Source organism: Columba livia, chromosome 1, assembly GCF_036013475.1.
Source record: "Columba livia isolate bColLiv1 breed racing homer chromosome 1, bColLiv1.pat.W.v2, whole genome shotgun sequence".
Lineage (NCBI taxonomy): Eukaryota > Metazoa > Chordata > Aves > Columbiformes > Columbidae > Columba > Columba livia.
Genome location: NC_088602.1, coordinates 183,754,390 through 183,775,105, shown reverse-complemented (window position 1 = coordinate 183,775,105; position 20,716 = coordinate 183,754,390). Strand labels below are relative to the sequence as shown.

General features: G+C 38.6%; 1 protein-coding gene across 3 annotated transcripts in view; it reads left to right on the top strand.

The window, feature by feature from the left end:
- The window catches only part of PPP1R3A (protein phosphatase 1 regulatory subunit 3A), a 40,203-nt gene extending 20,163 nt beyond the window's left edge, over nt 1–20,040 (top strand). For all 3 annotated transcript variants that reach the window (XM_065048742.1, XM_021288293.2, XM_005502953.3), the window contains 3 exons: nt 14,152–14,210; nt 14,325–14,461; nt 16,685–20,040. In XM_065048742.1, the coding sequence (XP_064904814.1) occupies nt 14,152–14,210; nt 14,325–14,461; nt 16,685–19,177 (2,689 nt within the window). In that variant the 3' untranslated portion in view covers nt 19,178–20,040. The remainder of the gene's footprint in view (nt 1–14,151; nt 14,211–14,324; nt 14,462–16,684) is intronic.
- The last annotated feature ends 676 nt before the right edge of the window (nt 20,041–20,716 follow it).

Here is a 20,716-nt window from a genome sequence, read left to right as displayed (position 1 = left end):
AGAAAAAAACCAGTTCCTTTACATTAACCTTGACTTGGCTAAATGTTAGTCTTAAAAAGAGGTTTAAAGTCAGTGAAACATTAACTGAGAGCACTGGAGTCATATTTAATCAATGCATTCACTACCAGTGTCATTTGAGCTGTTTATTCTGATTATGAACTTTAAGCCATGATCCAGTCACAGCACTGCAGCTCTGAAATCGAAGCAATTGATTCAGCTCCAGTGTAAGTCCAGAGAACAAATTGCCCACTGTATTTTTAACACAAAATATAGATTATCTTCTAGTTACAAAAGGTACAAAAATGGTCCAAACAAATACTTTGCAAGTCAAACACAGTCCCTGCTTTAGGGCAAAGGAAGAGATAAGACCTTTTGAATACCAGGGGAGCATGGTAGAAGTGGCTATTTGATCCCTAGGCTTTCAGTGACACACAGGAAAATATTACTTGATATGCCAAAGCATAATGGGGGGCTTGGTTTTCTAACTATGTCTCCACTCTCCTCCTAATCTGTGGAACCAGCTGATACTCTGACACTAAACCCAGAGATTTATTACTGCTGGTTACTAATAGAGTCCAAAAGAGCACTGAAGAGCACTGAGCTACGCAACTGAATATGAACTAGTTGGAGCTGACAGGTCCTTCTTTCCTTGCACGTAGGTACACCAAATGGATTTGCACTTACATTTTGCTTTGATGGATAATTATTGTCCCTGCAATAATGTTTATGGCTGCTGGACAATAAACATAAGTTGTCCAAACTTGGACCACTTCATATTATGGTAGAGGCTCAGGGAGTTTGTCAGTATTTCTTTCTCTCCAGCTACTCTAGTAAATCTGCACCAGTTCCTCCTAGGTTATATTCCAGATCTTCTTGATGGAAATATTGATACCTATCACACAGCTGCCTTCTCGCTATGTGGTAGTAAGACAGCATGTGAAATAAGAGATTATAAAAGCCTCCTCTTGTCATGATAACACCTGGGAATTTTATCCTCTTCAGGTACTTGTTGAATTTACAATTGCTTTCCAAGATTTAGATCACAGTCGTCTTCTCTCAAGAACGACTGGCTAAGGCTTTCTGTGGTCACCCATTCTGTTCTCCTCCCCACGGGTGGTATCTGTGTCTTAGTCTCACCTGACTGCCATTTATCTATCTACAGTCTCTCTGAGGCATCTGTCAGCTTCTTGCCTACATGCCTCAGCATATTGCAATCAACCTCTAGGAAATGAATCTCTTCTGACATCCAGCAGGGAACTACTTCTCTACTTTTTCCGTGTGAGATCCAGGGAAAGACCAGGTGCCACATAAGCTAAGGTCTTTTTACTCTCAGACGTATCCAAAACTGACACCATCTTGAGAGAAGTACAAGACCTGTTGATGGTACTTGCTTTTCTCTCCCTCCATCTTTTAAAACAGTGGGAGAAAAAGCAAGAGAACAACAGAGCAGCCTGCCCCCAACTTCTTTCTACAGCACCATTTTGATACTAGATCATGCCCCTTCCAGACAAAATAGCACCTTCTGAAGCATATCTTCTGACCTTAGGCCAAGCCTAGCCCTCAGGAAATATGACTTCTCATTCACCTTTTCCTCTTTTTCAACCAGTTTGCCCAGGAGATAGGTAATGTTAATAGTAAGGTCCTGCTTTACTAATGCACAATGGAGTTGTCACTAGATCTTTTATCCCTGTCCAGGGGAATCTTTCCTAAAGAAAGTCTCTGTTTCTGAAGTAGTTGGCCCATTCTGTTGAAGGACTTAAGCTATTTTCTGATCAATCCATGTGTAAAACAGTTGTGTATCAAGACTTCTAAACTGGTTTCTTTTCAACATTGTTATGTGGATGATGTAATAAGGTACAACAATCATGGCAGAGGTATAAAAAGTTGCTGAAAAAAGTTGCAGTATTTCTGTTCATATTTGCTGTAGATTAATTTGAGGTGTAACAGACTTATAATATGTTTCTTTGCAGTCTTCATACCTATACTAATGAGATTTGGGGATAGATAGGGCTATATTAATGGTTTGAGTCTGACACAAAATTGGTGTTCAGCTCCTAGTTCAGACTGCATAGCACTAAAGTCTTCAAATAGACAGATATACATTTATATTAAAAAAAAAAATAATTGTATGAATGTTTTGCCATTAAAACTCAAGGTCTTTTTTAATGAGCTAGAAAATAAAGACTAATTTCTTGGGACTCTGTTTGCTTTGAGGCTATGATTATTCTCATCCCAAACCAGGCCAATGCATTTTGTTCTGTGCCACCTATGTCCCTGCTTCAATCATAAACTAAGACTGAAAAATGAAAATATTAGTAATTGGAAAATATAATCCCCTGGATAGCACCAATCCAATAATCTTAATAAAAATAGGTTTATTACAAACATTGCCTGAATCCTACTGGGAATTATCTTTTCAGAAAAAAACACTCAAATTCCCTTACAGCTTCTCTCTTGATCAATTGTCCCCCTCGATACTATTAATCATCATACTACATACTGCTTATTCTGAGCATCTTTTTCCGTTTCACTTTCCAAACTGCCTTTCCAATTTCTCCTTGTTTAGAAGCTCCTGGCTGTCCTTTATGGTCCTTTTGCAGGACCACCTTTTCTTTTCTTTTCTGATGTCAGCTCCTTTACTTAGATGAGATGCCCAAAACCAAGGGGAATTTCCTCAAGGTGGGAAATACCACAGATTAATATTCCCTTCCTGATATTTCAAGCATTTAGCTAGAGGTTCGTCGTGGCTCTGTTTTAATGCAAAATACTTGTGAAGGCTGCTAGACTGACTCTCCGGATAATGCAGCCTTATATTCACAGCATAGTTTCAAAATGGCAGCTGCAGTGCAGGCCTCAATTGCCACGGCAGCGTGCGAATATCCTCACCCACTGCTCTAATGATGAGCGGGTCACTCCGTCTCCCTGCCTTCATCCTCTGTGTCCTGACTATCAACAAGGGAGCTAATTAGTGTCAGTCCTGTTTGTTTGGTGGCACTTATTTACTAAGAACTGGATTGAACCTTCTCTAACACAGTTGGAAATTGAAGGTCATATAAGAAAATCAATCTTGCCTAGATTTGCAATAAGGGCTCTGATTTGATGTACATTTTTGTTCTAATAGGATCACTTGTAATGGCATAATATTTTAAAACATTATTTAGTAATTTCTACTTAATGTTCACACAGCTATTCATTTATGGCTGTTGATTTTCTTTGCAGCTTTTGCTTTAATTTCTGAATATTTTCCTGCATGGTCTGTTCAGAATTTCACAATGTAAATTAAATTATTGGTTTCTGCCTTGTTTAAATTAAATTATTTTTCTGTTGTGCTTTTATCTTTTAAATACTCCCCGAAAAAATGAAACATATAAACAGAAAACAGTGATACTGCCACAGATGACATGTAATAGCAGCGTTGTGGTTCAGGCACACATAACATGACATCTCCATAAGGCGGGATCATTTGAAGCCGAAATTCTCTTAGGTAGGAATTGGTCATATTTTCAGGTAAAGCCATCTGGCAAGTAGAGGTCCAGATGTGCGCGTTAGGAGCTCAGAACTGAGGAATGGTGCTCACTGAGCTTCAGCCACTGTTTGCTTTTTTGCCATCATGGACAGCAGTGCTCCACGCCATGCTCACACTGCTCTTTGCAGCATTGGTCTGTCTGTAATTTGTGCAGCTGAGTTGGTTTCTGCTGCACCTAAGGTCTAGTTCCCAGGCTTTACCTTGAGTTTTCACAGAAGGCAGTTATTTTAACCCATGGACACAGCCAACTGCCCAGGCCCACAGCCCAGCCGTCTCCCCAGCTCTGCTCCCCAGCACCTTCCTCAAATTCAGCCCAGCACCATCAGCTTCCAGCACAGATATGATGCCCCTACATAGCATTAAGATCAGCTGCCCTTAACAGTAGAAAAAAGCCTGGAATTGACTTAGAGCATTTCCCTGAAAGGAAGGTGGTGCAACCGAGCACTTAGTTTTTTTGCAACTTTCCTTCAGAGCCACTTTACTGCTTTTGTTTTTCTCCTCTCTACTAATGGATACAGTACTTCAGAGCTCACACATGCTGCAGCATTGACACCAAATGCCTTTTGCTTGTTGCCATCTTTGCTCTGCTGCTCACTCTGTCCTCTCCTCCAAACCTGGGGAAATGCTCCCCAGTTCTGACTTTATGTGCCCAGCGTATCTGCCTTCTTGACCAGTAATAATTCTGTGTCCAGATGTTTAGTGCTCTCCCTAAGGTCTAATATTTAAATCGTATTTACTTGGGTTTTATCCCTATGTCCCATCTTAAAAGAACAGAGGACCATTTAATTTCTCATGTAGTAATGTCACTTTTCCTGTATTTTCTTCATATCTACCATAGTCTATCGCAACATATCTCCTTGTTGGGTGCCTGCCCTCTTTTGCACACTCTAATCTTCATATCCTGCAAATCTGGTTTGAATGATTGAAATTCTTTAGCAATCATGAAAAACTTTACTCTGTGTTTAGATGATTCCTAAGAAAAAAATGTATTTCCTTAATTGCTAGCAAATTCTTATCAATACCTTTATATACAAATTGTTATGAAGATAAGCTATTCTTATCTAATGGTTTCTAGGAGTTTAAGACTGTCTCAGCAGGAGTTGCTGAGGGATGAAACTTCTAATGATGATTTAAAGCAGTGAAGTGTGTAGGCTGAAACTGAAATAATTATTGCTGTAACCCTCTAAGCACTCTAAGTTCCTCAAGAGAAAATACTTTATTCAGAACAGACCCTGAACAACAAAATGCTAAAAAAAGTAAAATAATAATAATAAAAAAAACCCCTTGGAGCAGGATGAAAATTTAGAACTAGAATCAGTATAATGTGAGGATGTTCTCAACAACTGCTCACAAATGCATCAGACATCACAATTAAAAAGGAATAATAATTATGGCCTCATTCTAAAGTAGGTAATATTCTATTCCATTCAATAAGCCATGAACACTTTAAAACCATCAGTGTAATCCACAAACCTATATTTACAACATTAAACTGGATGTTCTGCCTTTTCAATAACTGTCATCTCATCTCTATTATTTTCACCTCAGACTCTAATTGTTTCTTTTATAGGAGCTAACCTACCAGTGTCCTTGGCAGTACAGTTTATGGCTCATGCATTTACAGTAATTGTTTGGGCAATTTGCCACACAGTATAACAATCTTCACATCACAATCAGTTTTTATAATAAACAGCATTAGTTGTGAAAAATACAAGTGATGCATGATTCTTATAGTGGATAAAGGGCACTGAAGATGCCCTTTAGAAAAAGAAATAAAAATGCTCAAGCCTTGAACTGCTTGAGAAAATACTGATGTCACAATAGAGCTAATTAATTTGATGGTACAAACAAGAAGGGGAAAGGGCCTTACATTCATTAGTGTCAATTCTAAATGAGAGCAAACCATTCATAAAAATAATATTCTGCCTTCATTTATACAAAATGTGCAGGTAAACAAATTGGAAATAAGCACCAGTTCCTGTTGAAACTGTGATTTTGCTCCTTATCTTCATCAAGGCACATTGTCTTCTTTAGCCACAGGAAGCTCAAAGCCTGAGTAGGTACAACTTGCAGGTAGACCTCTGGGCAAGGACAGATCCTGCTGCCCACCAGCCTGGCTGGCTCCAGTGTGGTCAGCACTGCTGCACACCACTGGGCACTGGAGCCCCTGTGCATGAGTCTGCTCCTGGGAAGCTGGGCACACACTTAATGGCTTCTCCATAGGTGGTTGCATGTAAAGATGTCCCACCACATGTGGGTTTGATGCAGCCGTTTTGTGGCTTCTCAGTTTTCAAGCACCCAGAAATAAGCGGTCAAGCATTGCTCAGTGGAGAGGCTGTTTGACACATCTCCAACAGGCACAGTATTTTCTGGCAGAAATTCTCCGGAGGAGAAATAAGGTATATGTCCTCTTACACCAGTGCACAGGCAGGCAATCCTCAGCCTCCTTGTCATCTCCACACCACCTCATGGACCCTGGCTTGTGCCACTGTGAGGGAAGGACCCAGGAAGCACAAAGGTGGCTTCAAGCCAAGGTTGTACCTCCCCTTCTTGTGCTAGGTTGTGAATTCTGTGGCAGCACCAGGTCTTAAGACTAAGAACCACATGTGATAAGAAATTGCGAAGTGATTGTATTATGACACTATACTTCAACAGCTGATGACATGAGTATCAATTCAAATCAGTACAAGACTTGTCCTCATAGTGAGTTTTGGACTGAGCCTTATGGAGTCAAAGAATGAGTTTATCCTTACTCGTTAAATATTTAGTTCATATATTTGGTAAGAGAGATAGTACGGAGACACCATCACAGGAGAAGTCAAAGTCTGCACTTTGAACATCCACACCAGGATCCTTGATGGCTCCTGAACCCCTTTCATAAGTTGTCAAACAACAACGGAGAGGTCAGGACACGTTTTGGATCTAGATTCCAGAGGGTGGGAAGGTGTATCTTCAGTGGCAATCTCACCATGATAATGAGACCAGAATCAAGCTTACTTTTTTATTTTTTTTCTTATAGTATCAGGTTTTTTCGCTTCTTGCATTTTCTTCTCTCCATGAATCGGTTTTGCTAATATTTTCTCCGCTGTCTCACTGATATTTTAAGACCATTATAAATAGAACAACCTTTAAAATGTTGTTTTCCAGTAAGCCAACTCTTACGGGAGGTTATGTTTGTAAAAAAAATTGGATTGAATTCTTACTCTACTGAGTTGTACAAACAATTTAATAGAACTTTAACACTCTGTTTAGAACTTTACACATACGCAGTCTTTCCTACTGCTTTCCAAAATTCCTTCTTCCTTAGAAATTTTTTTCTGCTGCGTGTTTGTGGGTTTTGAATAACATTGCATACAATGTTACTGAGGCTCAGAATTACATGTGAAAAAAACCTTTATTTAGTTTCTCATCAATGTCCTTTTAACTCAACTTCTCCAAACTTTTTACAGGCTTTCTGCTTCCAATGTACACATAAGATTTTTTAAATATTTTTTGTTGTTGCTTTTTATTATTATTTTTTTTTTTAATAAATGCAGCTATTTCCTTCCCTGCTTCCTTTTGACATTACACCTGCTGCTAATGATACAAAAATAACCAAACCAAAGTGTCAGCCCTTCCCTCCCCTCGTGTCCCTCCTTTCCCCAGCTCTGTGGGGTCACAGTTCTGTGCAGGATGCCTGTTTGGCTCCAGTGACATATCAAACCTGAGCACTTATCTGCACTAATTTACTTTTTGCTCTTCTGCTTCTCAGTAAAATATTGCAGACACATTTAACTACATCTTTTCAAGGATTTTTTATCTTGTTTGCATCCCAGTTGCATCATTCTTCAGCAGGGCTAGCTATTATTTGCATTAGATCCAAAAGCAGTAGTTGCATTGAAGGTTGCCGCTGTATTAGGCTCCTCTTATGTTTAGAAATCTGAATTGAAATTAAAATATAATTTTTATTTAGTTAACAACTTCAATCTTGCCAGCTTCTTTCATGAGGACATTTTAGCATCAATTAGAGGGCAGAAGAGGATTGTTTTGATATTTGAATCCACCTTGAAGTAAAAACCAGAAGCATGAAAGATTCTGTGACAGCCTAAGCCTGTCTGGATTTTAAAATAAAATTGTATTGTAAACTTTTCCCCCCTCTTACATGTTTTTAACTAAATATTTGAGAAATACGTTCTTCAAATACTTTAAGGTCTCCATACCTCTTTAAATTTCAGATTAAAATAATACATTCCCACATTTTCATTTAAATATGAGTTAGTATAAAATTGTTCAGGTTGCATTAATTTCAAGAGTTTTACAGGTACATTTTCATCTTTCCATACTCTGTACTCCAACAATTTTAGCCTTTTCCCACATTCTGTAAAATAAATATCTGTGATTTAGGTATTCAGATCTAGCATAAATGGATATAACACAGAACAAAGTGAACAGTGCTGCAGGTTATACAAATATACGGACACAACTTCTGCCAAATATTGGTGTGTGAATTGAAACCACGACAAGCTATAACAACCTCACCCATTATGAAGAGATTAGTAGCTCCTGGCTATAGTCTCAAGCTTGTTTCAGGCCAGACCAAAGCACCTGCTGTTCCTTGTGAAATATGCCCTCCTGAAAGCATAACTCTCAGGGCATATAGCTACATAGGAGCATTTGAAGTAGGGCTGGACTGGGAGTATGGGACCATGAAGTCTTATCCCTTGGGAAATGTGTTGCATAATCCTGTTCACAAAAATATATCCATGTTTCCATATCGAGACCTTCTCAGTTTCAAGTGCCTGGTACTTGCACTGAAAGAATGCAGGATATACTTTTCTAATGTTTACAGATCTTCTTTTAATTTTCCACAACATTTTTTTTTTTAACTTTTTCTCTTAATATCTTAACAAAGTCTTGCTGCTTGATATCTCTTCTGCCTTCTCAGTATTTACCCCTTTGCTATATTAATAAAAGACATTTATTTCTCCTCTCAACTTTATTTTGCTAGGCTGAAAATAGAAATACTCCATTTGTCTCCTTGGTCAATGCACATTTTCATCCCACCAGTCTTGTAGCCCTCTTCCGCACCTGTTCTAATTTGAATTAATCTTTCTCAAACGGCATATACAAATGTTCCAGAGGAGCTCTTACTAGTGTCTGGTGCTGCAACACAAATATTTCCTGGAAGTCTTTCTTTACTGAGAATGCCTTTTCTGTCATTTCACTGCAGAACTCTCTTTGCCTTGTTGCCACAGCCAGCTCACACTGGTATCTTGGAAACATTTTCTGCAAAAAACAAACTCAGATTTTTCTTGTTCATCTCTTTCTTCCAGTTCCTGAGCCCCCATTTTGTGTCGGAAATTCTTCCTAGTCCCTAAATGTGTAACCTGGCACTTTATAATTTTGAATTTTATCCCTTATCTATTATTCTGATCCTCCAGGCCACCCATTTCTTTCAATCCTCTTCTGCATTGGTGGTGTCTCCCAGCATCCTATCTGCTACAGATTTAATTTAACTTTGACTTTTTGTGCCTTGGTCTGTAATAACATGACTGACTAAGTCTGATTACATGACCGGTCCTCTCCAATTCCTCGGTGATATCTGCCAGCTCCACACAGCGCAGCTCATGGGGCCGCCCCACTTGGCACTGAGCCCCTCTCCCACCGCCCAGCTCTTGTACTCATCTCCCTCTTCTCCGGTTTAATTAATAAATTTCCCTTGTGGCTCCACAACAAATGCTTTAATGGAGTCCAGATAGAATAGATAACTGATTTTTAGACAAGGGAAATATAGTAATCTTACCAAAGACAGATATTATCAGGTGAGATCGTCATTTTTATGCAATTTTCCGTTTATCTGTATTTATTATCTCATTTAAGTTTTGTTCTAAATCTGTTGTGAAAACTTTTTGAAGACACCTGAGCATGTAGTTGCCCTGACACTACTTCTCTTCTTTTTCCTAAATATAGCTACTATTTCTCCTACTCTTCTGATACTTTTGCAGTAGTATCAGCACCAATTTGATAGATTTGAATAACAAAGATTTTAAACTAACATGTGATTTCTTCTATTCCATCTCTCAGTATTTTGTGTTAGAGATTATCTGCTTGTCTTAACTGGAGTGTATTTAAACACCAAGTTCTGCTTCCAGACTGGATAAAACAGTATCATTTTCTAAATCTCTTTTCCTCTGAGTGATGCCCTGTAAGATCTCTGTTCCTAAAAGATTCTGCCCCACTACTAACACTGTGGTAGGAAAGTTTAGAAGTCTTTTCATTGTGGGGTTATTAGTACGTTATCTGAAATCTTGATCAAACCTCACTTCTAAAAAAAAATCCTGTTTAACTTGTAAAGATGCAATCCAAATCCTTAGCATGTCTTACTATAACCCAACCCTTCCTGAAGTCAAAGCAATATTGCTTATTGCTCCAATTAATCTTTTTTTTTTCTCATCACTTAGATATTCTTTATTTACTCGTCACATCTTTAGCACTCAAATTCAACCATTTTTCTCTGTTTGGGTTGCAAATTCCAAGTAACTTTGGGATTTCTGAACTTCTTTGTATAATGTCCATCAACTTCTCATTCCTCTTAGTCATATTAACTATTCCCTGAACTTGCCATTTTTTTTCTACCTGCAAAATTATTGTGATAACCTGTTTTTATTCTTGATTTCTTTTTATCACTCAGTCCAAGTGAATGTCAGTTCCATCAAGAATTAATCATATGTGCTTAAGTATTTTTTTTGAAGCTGGTAGAAATTCTTAAGTTCCTGTTGCTCATTGTAAAAATGTACCCCATTCATCTGAAGGAGAAAAGGCAATTGAACTTCTGCAGGTATACAGGTACTCACATTGGAGGGAAACAGTGCCAGCTAATATAATTAATTTTTACAGATTACATTGTTAGAATACCCAGCTCACTAAAAAATTAAAAAAACAAAACAAAACCAAACCATTTTTTAATTGAACACAAATCTTGTGTCTCTTACTACACAATATAGGTGCATTTAGACCACCCCCACAACACAGTGAAATGATTGATTTTGGAAACAAAACCTGAATTAATATTATAATTAAAAATCTTACAATGAAATGCTGATAGTGAGCTACAAGTTTTTCAGAAAAAATGTGAAGAAAAAACAGTCAGTCAAAAAACGTGCTAACTAGACAGATGCTTTCCATGGACCACAAGGGGAAAGCCCACTGTGGAAAAGCCGTGATCAAATGATGATCTGTTTTGATAGTAGAGTTTTTCTCCCATCTAATTGTTACTGTTTGATGAAAGGGCAAGTTTTTATTGGCTTTTGGGGAGTATTTAAGTCTTTAGAGTGTATATGTATGTTTGAGATTGTTCTGCAGTTGTAGCTGCCCACAGTCTCAACATCTTCATGCCACTTCTTAGATTACAGTAGTGCTGTTAAACTACTATTGTTTTATGGTCCTTGTGATTCGCAAAGACTGCAGTAGCTGTATCCTCAATTTAAGTTAATTTTAGATTTCCCACTAGAATAATTATATGAGGGCAGATATTTCTGATGTAGAAGAAAAATAAGGAAAATAACTGTTACACTGACTTTCACTGTACCCAGGTATCTGCAGGATAGGCCTGTGCAAATACTGAGCTATAAACCAGCGACCTTTATAAAATTCAGTGCAACGTTCAAGAACTCATGTTATAAGCCCTACAGCATGGGTCCAGGCCATCAGGCTGTATTATCATTGCTATTTATTACCTGTGTTGCAGTTGTGAAAATAGACTTGAGGACCAGGTCTCCAGATGCTGCTAGAACAAGAGTTAAGGACAAATTGAACTCTGATCACAACAAAAATAAAACTGAGGGACTCAGACTGTGCACTCTGTGTTACACCCCCAGCCATTAAAACTCAATATCTAGGTTCCAGTTTGAATTTAGAGTTAAAAAGTGGGATTCACTCAGCCAGTTTCAGTTATCTAAAACATATGGTTCCAGCCTAAGGCAGTCACTGTAGGTTCCCTTTATGGCCAATCTCTTCCAGAGGCAGAGAAGCTCCTTTGAAAGATATGTCACTCCATCTTTCTCGTGATGTCCTTGACAGAGGGAATGAATCTCCCTTTGGAAGCATTAATCTCTCACAGCTGATGATAGGGGTGATGCACAAGACTGCCTGGGCACAGGTGCTTAGACAACTAAGGGTAGATAAGGTAAACACCATGCCGGTACACACCCATAAGCATCCAGCTTGAAGCAGCTTTATACCTGTTCATTTAAAGGTTCAGAAAACAAGTACTCCTTAGCACCCTTCTTAAAAGAATGGGTCTATGTTTTACACTGAAAAGGAAAAATAATCACTGGATAGGGAACACAGGGAATCGGGGACAGAATCGAGTTTCTCTTTTCTGTAAGGAATGAAGAGTAAACTAGAGAATATGGATCCTGCTTGTACATCCAGCTTCCAGAACAGTAGGTAAATCTGCCCTCCAGTTTCTCCCTGGATGGTCTGCATCCTAGTAATTTGGGTAATTTTTGGATGTGTGTGCTGTGGTGTTTTTAATCACATCAGGGCTGGATAGAAGCTGAAATTGCCACTCACGTTGGATGTGAGCTCTTGCTACCAGTAGACTGTTATGATAGATATGAGCATCAACATCTGTCCCCTTCTTCTGGGAATGCTTCTTGAAAGAAAAATACGTGTCGAGCTCCATACCTTTAAGAAGTAGATGTGGGCCTCTTCTAGCAGCAAAGGATGCTATCCCTGCTTCCCAAAAGTTGCATCCACATGGCTGAACACTGCAGGTAGCCAGCTACCTTCAAAGAAAAGCTTTGACACATTTTTTTTTTTCTCCACTGGATAGCAATAGAAGGTTTCCTGCTATGCCCATGTGGTTTTGGGATCATTATTTTGGGGTGACTGACTCAGCTCATGTGTTATGTGTGACTTGGCTACTGATTTGGGGGTTTTGCAGACATTGTATTAGCACCTAAATGCTTTAATGCATCTGCGTCATGGTTAATCCCCAACCTACACAGTGTCTAGGCTTATGGAAGGAGGTGGGTGAAAAAGATGCAAAAGGGCAGAAGAAAATTTCAAACAAGGTGTAACTCTAAGGCAAGCATTTGAACAGATTAACAAAATAAAAAAGAAGAAAAAGATAACAATGGTGTATAAGTAATAAGCATTAATGGTTTACCTTAGAAATCCCACAGATCTACTGAAAATAGGGACGTGGCTCTGCCTGCCTTTTCAGGACGAAATGCAGTTTATAGCAACTGCTGACAGGGGAGAGTAAATCTTGGTGTGAGTAGGAGGGTGAGAAACGTGTGGAGGCTTATGCATGAACCAGAATTCAAGTGTGACACGACATTCATATGGATAGCAAGAATATTCAGCATTATTGCAATTAATGGTGAAAAAGAACTGTTGAGAGGGTGTTAAATCTTGTGCTTCAAGGACAGCTTCTAGCAACAAAAGGCCAAGAGGAAATTTAATAGGGTAGTGCAAATTACTCCAAGTGTTTTCCTGCAAGAAGTTTACATTTTCCCCTGAAGTATCTGGTGGTGGCCAGTGTCAGAGATCAGATGCTAGACTGACAGCATCTTCTGTATTCTTTAGTCTGGCATTCCCTAGAAAGGCTGGATTTTAAAAAGTTGGTGACAGTCGATGTCTAGGTTCTTTTAACAGAGTATAAATTTAGCAACCTCCTTCTGAATTAAGCATTTAGGTGGCAGAGTTAATGTTATATCAATTCAAAGGAAAGACACTAAGATAAAATAGAAAGGGAAAAGACTAATATTTGAAAATTAGAAAGCAATTTTCAGTAACAGAGGTGGACGGCTGGTTGAAAAATGCATAGATTAAGACCTAGAGAAAAAAAAAATTGCTCCTCATAGAGAAATCATTAGGAGTGATATAATAATTTACATTTTACGTAAGTGACATTCTTTTTACTTTTTTTTTTCCTATTCATCTAAAGGTTACATCCCTATAACCTTGCGATTCAAACTGCTATCACTTTGCATTGATATTGATGAGGACTGTAGGCACTCAGCATCTCTCTGCAGATGTTTGTCATGTTGGACCTGGCCTTTGTTTTCACAGCCAGCAAAGCAACAACAGAAATTACACCAGCTGCAGGGAAGCAGAATTCATTCCTGCTGGCCAGGCACAGCTTAGCAACAGGATTTATACTGTATACACACAGGGAGAATCTTTTTATTTATTTCAGGTAACAAATACATATTTTTCTAGCAATCTCTGTATACATACAAATATTTCAGAAATATAAGCAAGAGAGAGGCCCGGTCTCTTGAACACATATATCCTTCCAGACCCCTGCCTGACCCTAAAGTTACGCTCTCCTGTCACTGACCCATCTAATCACCTTTGTGCTGCTTTCTCAGAAAAGGCCTGAGAAAACCAATCAGCTTTGCAATGTAATCTGAAGGTCAACACATTTTCATTTTCTTGGCTGATTCTCTCTTTAACCAAGACTTAATATCAGGTCACCCAAAAAACTACCTTTTATAAAGCTGTTCTTTTCAGAATATCAAACAGCATTCAAAATGTTGTGTAATTAACTAGTAGTCTTTATAGCTGAGTCTAAGAGGAATTAGAACAATATTTTTTTTGCAGAATAACACAGGAAGTTTCTTTTTGTTTAACAGCAAAGAAGAAATATTGGCAACATCTGACAATGACACATGGAATAATTCAAGGACTTCAGGTACAACACCCGGTTTAATTAGTTCTTCCTTACTGCACATGTTAATTAAAAAAAAAATAGTGTGAAAAACAACCTCATGTAAATGATTCAAGTATGTTTTTGTTAACTCTTCAGATGCAAACATCCCAGAGATTGTTTATTCACAAGCAGAAGACAAAGACACCAAACCAGCTAATGAAAATATAAAAGATAAAAATGCAGAATACAACCAGGATGATCATGAAGATGATGAAAAAGAATTAGAGTTGCTGGTAAGTGTTATACAATTATATCTACAGTATTAAATGATATGAATCCATTTACGCTTCAAAGCTGGTGAAATGCTCCCTTTTAACAGAGCTGACTGATGTACTAATTTACAAATGTAAAGCCTTGGTCTCTACTTTCATTGAATCTCTAACTGATTCAACAATAGAAGGTGCTCTGATTTCACTATAGTGCAGCAACTTTTTCTAGTCTTAAATTAATTACTTCTCCCTTTTACTCCTTTACCAGAGGCTCTAAATGACAGTTTGAAGGAATTAGAAGAGTAGCATTTCAAAAAAATCTCTCCTCCTAGTTTCTAGGATAGGAATATTCTTCCATAAATGCTTGGTATTTAGTAAAATTCTCATATTTATAGTACTGTTTGTTTTGGGGGTTTTCAAAGGATAACTATGTAGCATGCTATATGAGCAAAATAAATATACTTATATTTATAGTAGCAGATTATTCTATATCAGTATTTGACATAAAATTTGTTAAAATAAATTTCACACTCAGTGAACACTCAGTCTATTTGGATTTGTGCATGTGCATGTGTGTGTGAGGTTTGGCTTGCATTTTTCAGTATGGAAGAAAAAATGGCAATAAATGAGACACGTACAGCAATCTATTCTTCTCAGTGTCTGTTCTCAGCTCATATCATTTGGGTGCATAAATTCATAATCATAGATTATAATAGCTATCACCTGTGAAAATGTGAATGCTGAATCAGACAGGAGAGGAAGATGAGAACCATTCTTTTTTTTTTCATATTGATAGAGAATAAATTCCTCTTATTTGAATATAATTTTTTCTTGTCTTTTACTTGAAAAAAGTTGAAAATTGTTGCCTATTGTGGGACTTTTCACTGCCTGAAAGTCAATGTCTCCTTTTTTTTCTTTTAATGGTGAAACATTAAAAAGAAGATCTCTAAAATTCCTTGTTGTTCTCAGTCCACCCTTTTAGAAAAAGGAGGATCAAATATAACCATTTGTTTATCAATTGCCAGGATTGTCCGTACAATAAATGAAGGGGGAGCTATAATTTAGATGTTAATTTGCACTATGTGCCCTTTAATGAATTAAACAATGAAGGCTTATAATAGATGGAAATACAACCAAATCTTTGAAATGCGCAGGCATTGGCTCACAAGACAGCTGTGCAGTTGACAAGTAACATGAGCCTTATGTGAGAAGAAGGGGAAATCGTAAGATTTGCATATAATTATTGAGATCATGCAAATGTCAGTTATGAGGAGGGGAAAAAAACACAGGCATCTCGCTGTTAAATCCTGACAGTTGGCATCACCGAAGAACTCAAATACACTTGAGCACTGGTTGGCAGAGGGTCATTAAAACAGAATTTGCAGAGACATTAGTTCCCTCACTTTTCTTTGAGTGACGTTTTACTATTAATAGTTTGCAGAGGCTTTGCAGAAAACATATTAATAAGAGAAACTGTAATGGGGTATCTACAGCAAGTGCAAATGCATAAAGGGGTGCCCAAGAAGCTAGCCTCTAATTGATCAGCCAGTGCTATCAGTGTGACTGTGCTAAAGTGAGAAGAGAGTGCAATGACAAGCAGGCATAGCTGAATAATACAATATCATATTTGGGAGCTAGGAGGGAGAGTGATTAGTTTCTGGCCTTTTACTTCGCTAATCTCATTTCCAACTCATGTCTTACCAGATTGTCTAAAAAACAGTCTGGTTTGAAGCCTGTAAAATGGTCCCTGGGAGAAATGAAGCACAGATAATCCTTACAGTATTTGTCAGTGTGAAATGTGTCTTTGTTTTACTGGACAATACTGTACATTACCAGGCTTTGATGTACTGTATCAATGCCCTAATTTAAGTGCCAATCCTCCCCCACTCACCTCCCTCTCTCCAAACCTAGAACTGCATGTGTAGAGAATGAATTAGCCTCCCTTTAAGGGAATATTCTCTTCAGATTTAATTTGTATAAAATGCACTAGCAGCTTACTGAACTCATGAATAAAGAGAGAGGGTTCTGAATGCTGTTTTATTTCCTGCTCCTTTCAGCACCACCATAAAGCTCATTACCTATGTTAAAAAATACATACAATGCAAATTTTGCAAATGGTTTGGAACACGTTTCCATAAAAGCTTTGTTACTGAAAACAAAACTTTCCATAACAAAATCCTGCCTCCTTAATTTGGCATATTTTTGCAAAGTGCTTTTTGATCATTCTTTCCTATTCTATTGTTTCAGCTAAATCAGCACTTCACAGGAGCTAGAGGTACCTCTTCCAGAGATGAAAGGAATTTATACACAACAGAACCAGTTAATTTTCCAAGTGAAGCTGAAAGATTGGAGAAAAAGCTAACCTGTATAGAAAGCAGCAGTGACTTACTGAGACACCCTGTGCCCATCAGCTCCTCATCTGAAAACACTTCACGAGCGACAGGAGGAGAATTAAAAGATAAAGTTAAGTATTCCCTAAGAGATTATGATACTCAGTCATCAGGGAAGGAAGTAGCTGCTGGCTTGGTAAACAGCGGTGAGCAGTCGTTGGATCGTACTGGTACCAGTGAAAGCCCTTTATCAGCAAAATATTTTCCTGGGACAAAACAGAATGAGGCTATCAATACTATGACTACTGTCTCAAGCCAACAAGGAGAGAGCCAAACAGATATGTCAAAAGGTAAAACAGATAGTGCCTCGGGAAGTAAGATGATGGAGAGGTTATTCATCAGTGAGGATGCTGCTGATGCCTTGAAAGGGGCCTATGAAACGAGACCAGAAACCATTTCTCCAGAGCATGATGAATCCATGCAATTAAATGCACGCGTAGCAGGGACGCTGGATGGCAATGCTAATCCAGCTCCAGCACACCAGGTGCCACAAATGTCTCACCAAACTCTGGATTCATTGTTGTCAGACACTGACAAAAATGAAGGAAAAATCGAGATGATTGAAAGCAAAGATCGGGTACATTTCAGAGGAGATTTATATGCTGACACTTTTGCACGTGATGATGCCTCTATAGATTCTGCAAAAAGCCGATATACACAAAAAAAAGGAGTTGGTGAAGTGTCAGCAAAGAACTGTAACACTGATGCAGGTAAGGAGAAGAAAGTAATTGAAGTAGCAGACTTAGCACTAATCGGTGAGGAGGAAGCACCCAAGTCTTTCAAGTCACAGAGAAAACACGCCGCCAAAGCGTTGAACACAACGCCTCTGTCAGCTGAAGACAACAAACAGGCACCCTGGCCCGCACAGGCAGATCCCCCGGCATCCCCTCCGTGGGATGAAAGGAGAGCTGAAGACACTTGGGAACACAGAGGATTCACAAGGTTAAAAGACAGAGGAAAGTCAGGCAACACAAACGAAGGAAGACTGATAGGAAAGGAAAGGGAAGCAAACCCCACAGAGCAGAGGTGGCACGAATGGGGTAGTGAGGTTCGGTGGGAAGCAAGGGGGAGCACAGGGGCTTGGGGTTCAGCTACCACAAAGGAAAAGTCTTCTGTCTCTGAGAAGGGTATCACAGAGGAAGCGGAGACAGGTACATCTTATATAATTAAAACAACATCAGAAAGTGCTCCAGAAAAAATGTCTGCCAGTGAAAAAGCAGTAATTGCTAAGCTACCTCAAGAGACTGCACTAAGTGACAGGCCCACAGAGGAAAAGGAAACAGCATTTGATACACATGAAGGGAGAAATGATGGTTCACATTATGCTCTTTGTCAACTCAACACAGTGGGTGTATTATATGACACCGAATTTGAAAAGGAATCAGTTTTAGGTATTTATAATGCACGTGTACATGAGACACTGAAAGGAGAAACGATGTCTGTACGCAATAGCAGGGAAAAACGTGCCAAAGCACAACCAGACATTGGCAATATTCTACCTGGAGGAGAAGCAGTAAAGGCTTCTAGTACAGAAAAGAAAGCAGATTTGCAGCAAGGTTTATATTCAGAAGTATCTAAATATCCGCCAAGCGTCCAGAAGCATCTATACGGTGAGGAAGCAGAAGTGCTCTGTAGGGAAGAAAGCCGTGTTGGCACACTTTCCTATTCACGTGCTGAAGCTGAAACAAAAATGCCACCTTCTGGTACAAATGCTGTGCCAGGTTACCATCATAAAAGCTCTTCAGTGGCATCTTCTGAAGGGGCCACTGTGGCAGGAGGTAGGGAGCATCTGTATAGACACTTTGAATTCAAAGTCATTGACAAGGTTGCTGCTGAGTCAGGGTACAATTTAAGTGTACCGAATGAAATGACATCTGTTAATAAAAACATCTCTCCTGAAGCTTCAGACATAGAGATTTCTAGAGAAGGAAGAGGAAGGAATATAGGTCAAAGTTTCCATCAAGCAGAGTTCAAAGAAGAGAAGTCATCAAGGCCAGAGGTTTCAATTAGTAAGCCTGCTGAAGAAGCTGGAGGGAGAAGCTCTCAATCTGACCATTTAATAACTGAGCGGAAAACGCTAAACTGGCTTGATGACTCACAGAAGGAAAGCCAGCACATTTCCGATTCTGCAGATGTTTCTAACCAGAAGAGTGAAGCACTTAAGTTACCTAGTGAGCTTCCAGGCTTAAAACACATTGCTTGCAAAATATTTTATTTCTTCTTCTTTCTTTCATTTGCTGCAACACTCTACCACTATGATTTGATGGTTTGTCTTGCACTCTACCTGTTTTCCTTGTATTGGTTATACTCCGAAGGAGGAAGAAACAAGGAATCTGTCAAGAAGGAATAACATTGATTGTCAACTGTGCTCAAGATCCATGGTCAATAGTCTCCAACCCCTCCAAAGCATTTTCACTGTTAAAGAGCTTATTCATTTTTAGAACCAAAGCGAGTTTTCCACTGAAGCATCTTTTTAAAAGATTACATATGAAGTTGAGTCTTCATGTAAGTAATTATACTATATAGGACCATTATGTTTGGATCATTAAATACCTATATGAATATGAATTCTGAAGCATGTCAAGTTAAAATCCAATACAGCTGTTGCTCCTTAGCAGGATATGAAGAAACAATGCTTCATATCTCTTTAGTACTTAAAACCACCATTTTCTTGCATTAATTTCTATTGCAGTAAAGCTTCATATTTCTCTGGGATTTTTTTTTCTAAGGTTTTGTGTCATACATAACACAAGGAACGGTATAAAAACTAAGTCAGTATTTTGGTATTGATATTACGTTTGATAATCTGCTAGTGTAATTAACCAATGCTCTAAGAAGTATGACATCTGTTGATAAGTTAACATTTTTTTCCAAATTTTTATTTCATTGTTTTGACTTAGAGCTCCAGCTGTACCACTGTTTGAAAAATGTAAGGCTTTGACTTTGGTAACATCATGTAACTTTCAGGATGTAACTGCATAGCAGAATAGATATGTTGTTTCTACCCTGAAGAGGTTGAAGGCCACAGCCACAGGCGTCTTACCATTCACTCACATGCACAAATGTTTTTGGTTTTTGTAAATGAGGACTGTGTAACATGACTGATAACTTCACTGGATTGTTATTACAGACAAAGCCTTTGAATTACATTTTTTCATCGTGTTGCTTAAGCATATCTACAAAGCATTAAATAAATTTTACAAAGGAGTGCCATGACTGTGTTGAGCATGTCTGAATTAGGTTTACTGCATTTTTCCATGGCTTGTTAGCTGAAGCTGATCAAACACCAAGAGAAAATACAGGGAATAGCCCTGGCATTCAGTGAGGCTACTTTGTGTGGTTTGGGTGAAGCAGGAAAGCCTGGTATCTGCCCGCAGGAGAGCCCAGGATGATCCCACGGAAGAGGCAGGCGCACGGGCGGCTCTGGTGTTCCATCATCGTGGGTCTCCCAAGCTGGGTCACGCACCAAGTTTGTCCAGAAAGAAAAGAATAGATAGATTATGTTACATTTCAGCAATATTCTGAGTGATAGCCACAAATGTCATCGTAGGTAGTCTGTTAAAAGAAACACCAAGGCTACATAATGTTACTGACAGCCTAGAATTTAAGAAGGAAAAAGTGTTGTTTTAAGCTATATTTGTTTCACTGCCACTGTGAAATACCACATCAACTGTGAAAGTTTTAGTTGCAACATATAGCTGAAGCTACATAATAGTGAAGTTTTTTAGTTCTTTGCTTAGCTCTGAAATATTTTACAATAGTTCTAAAATTTATTTACATGTTTCAGGCTGTTAGGGAACTCTGATACACGATGTATCTTGGCATTTATGTTCTCCAGGGGGACAGAACTGTGGAGCACACTGGCAGCGGTGCATTCAGCAGAGTGAGC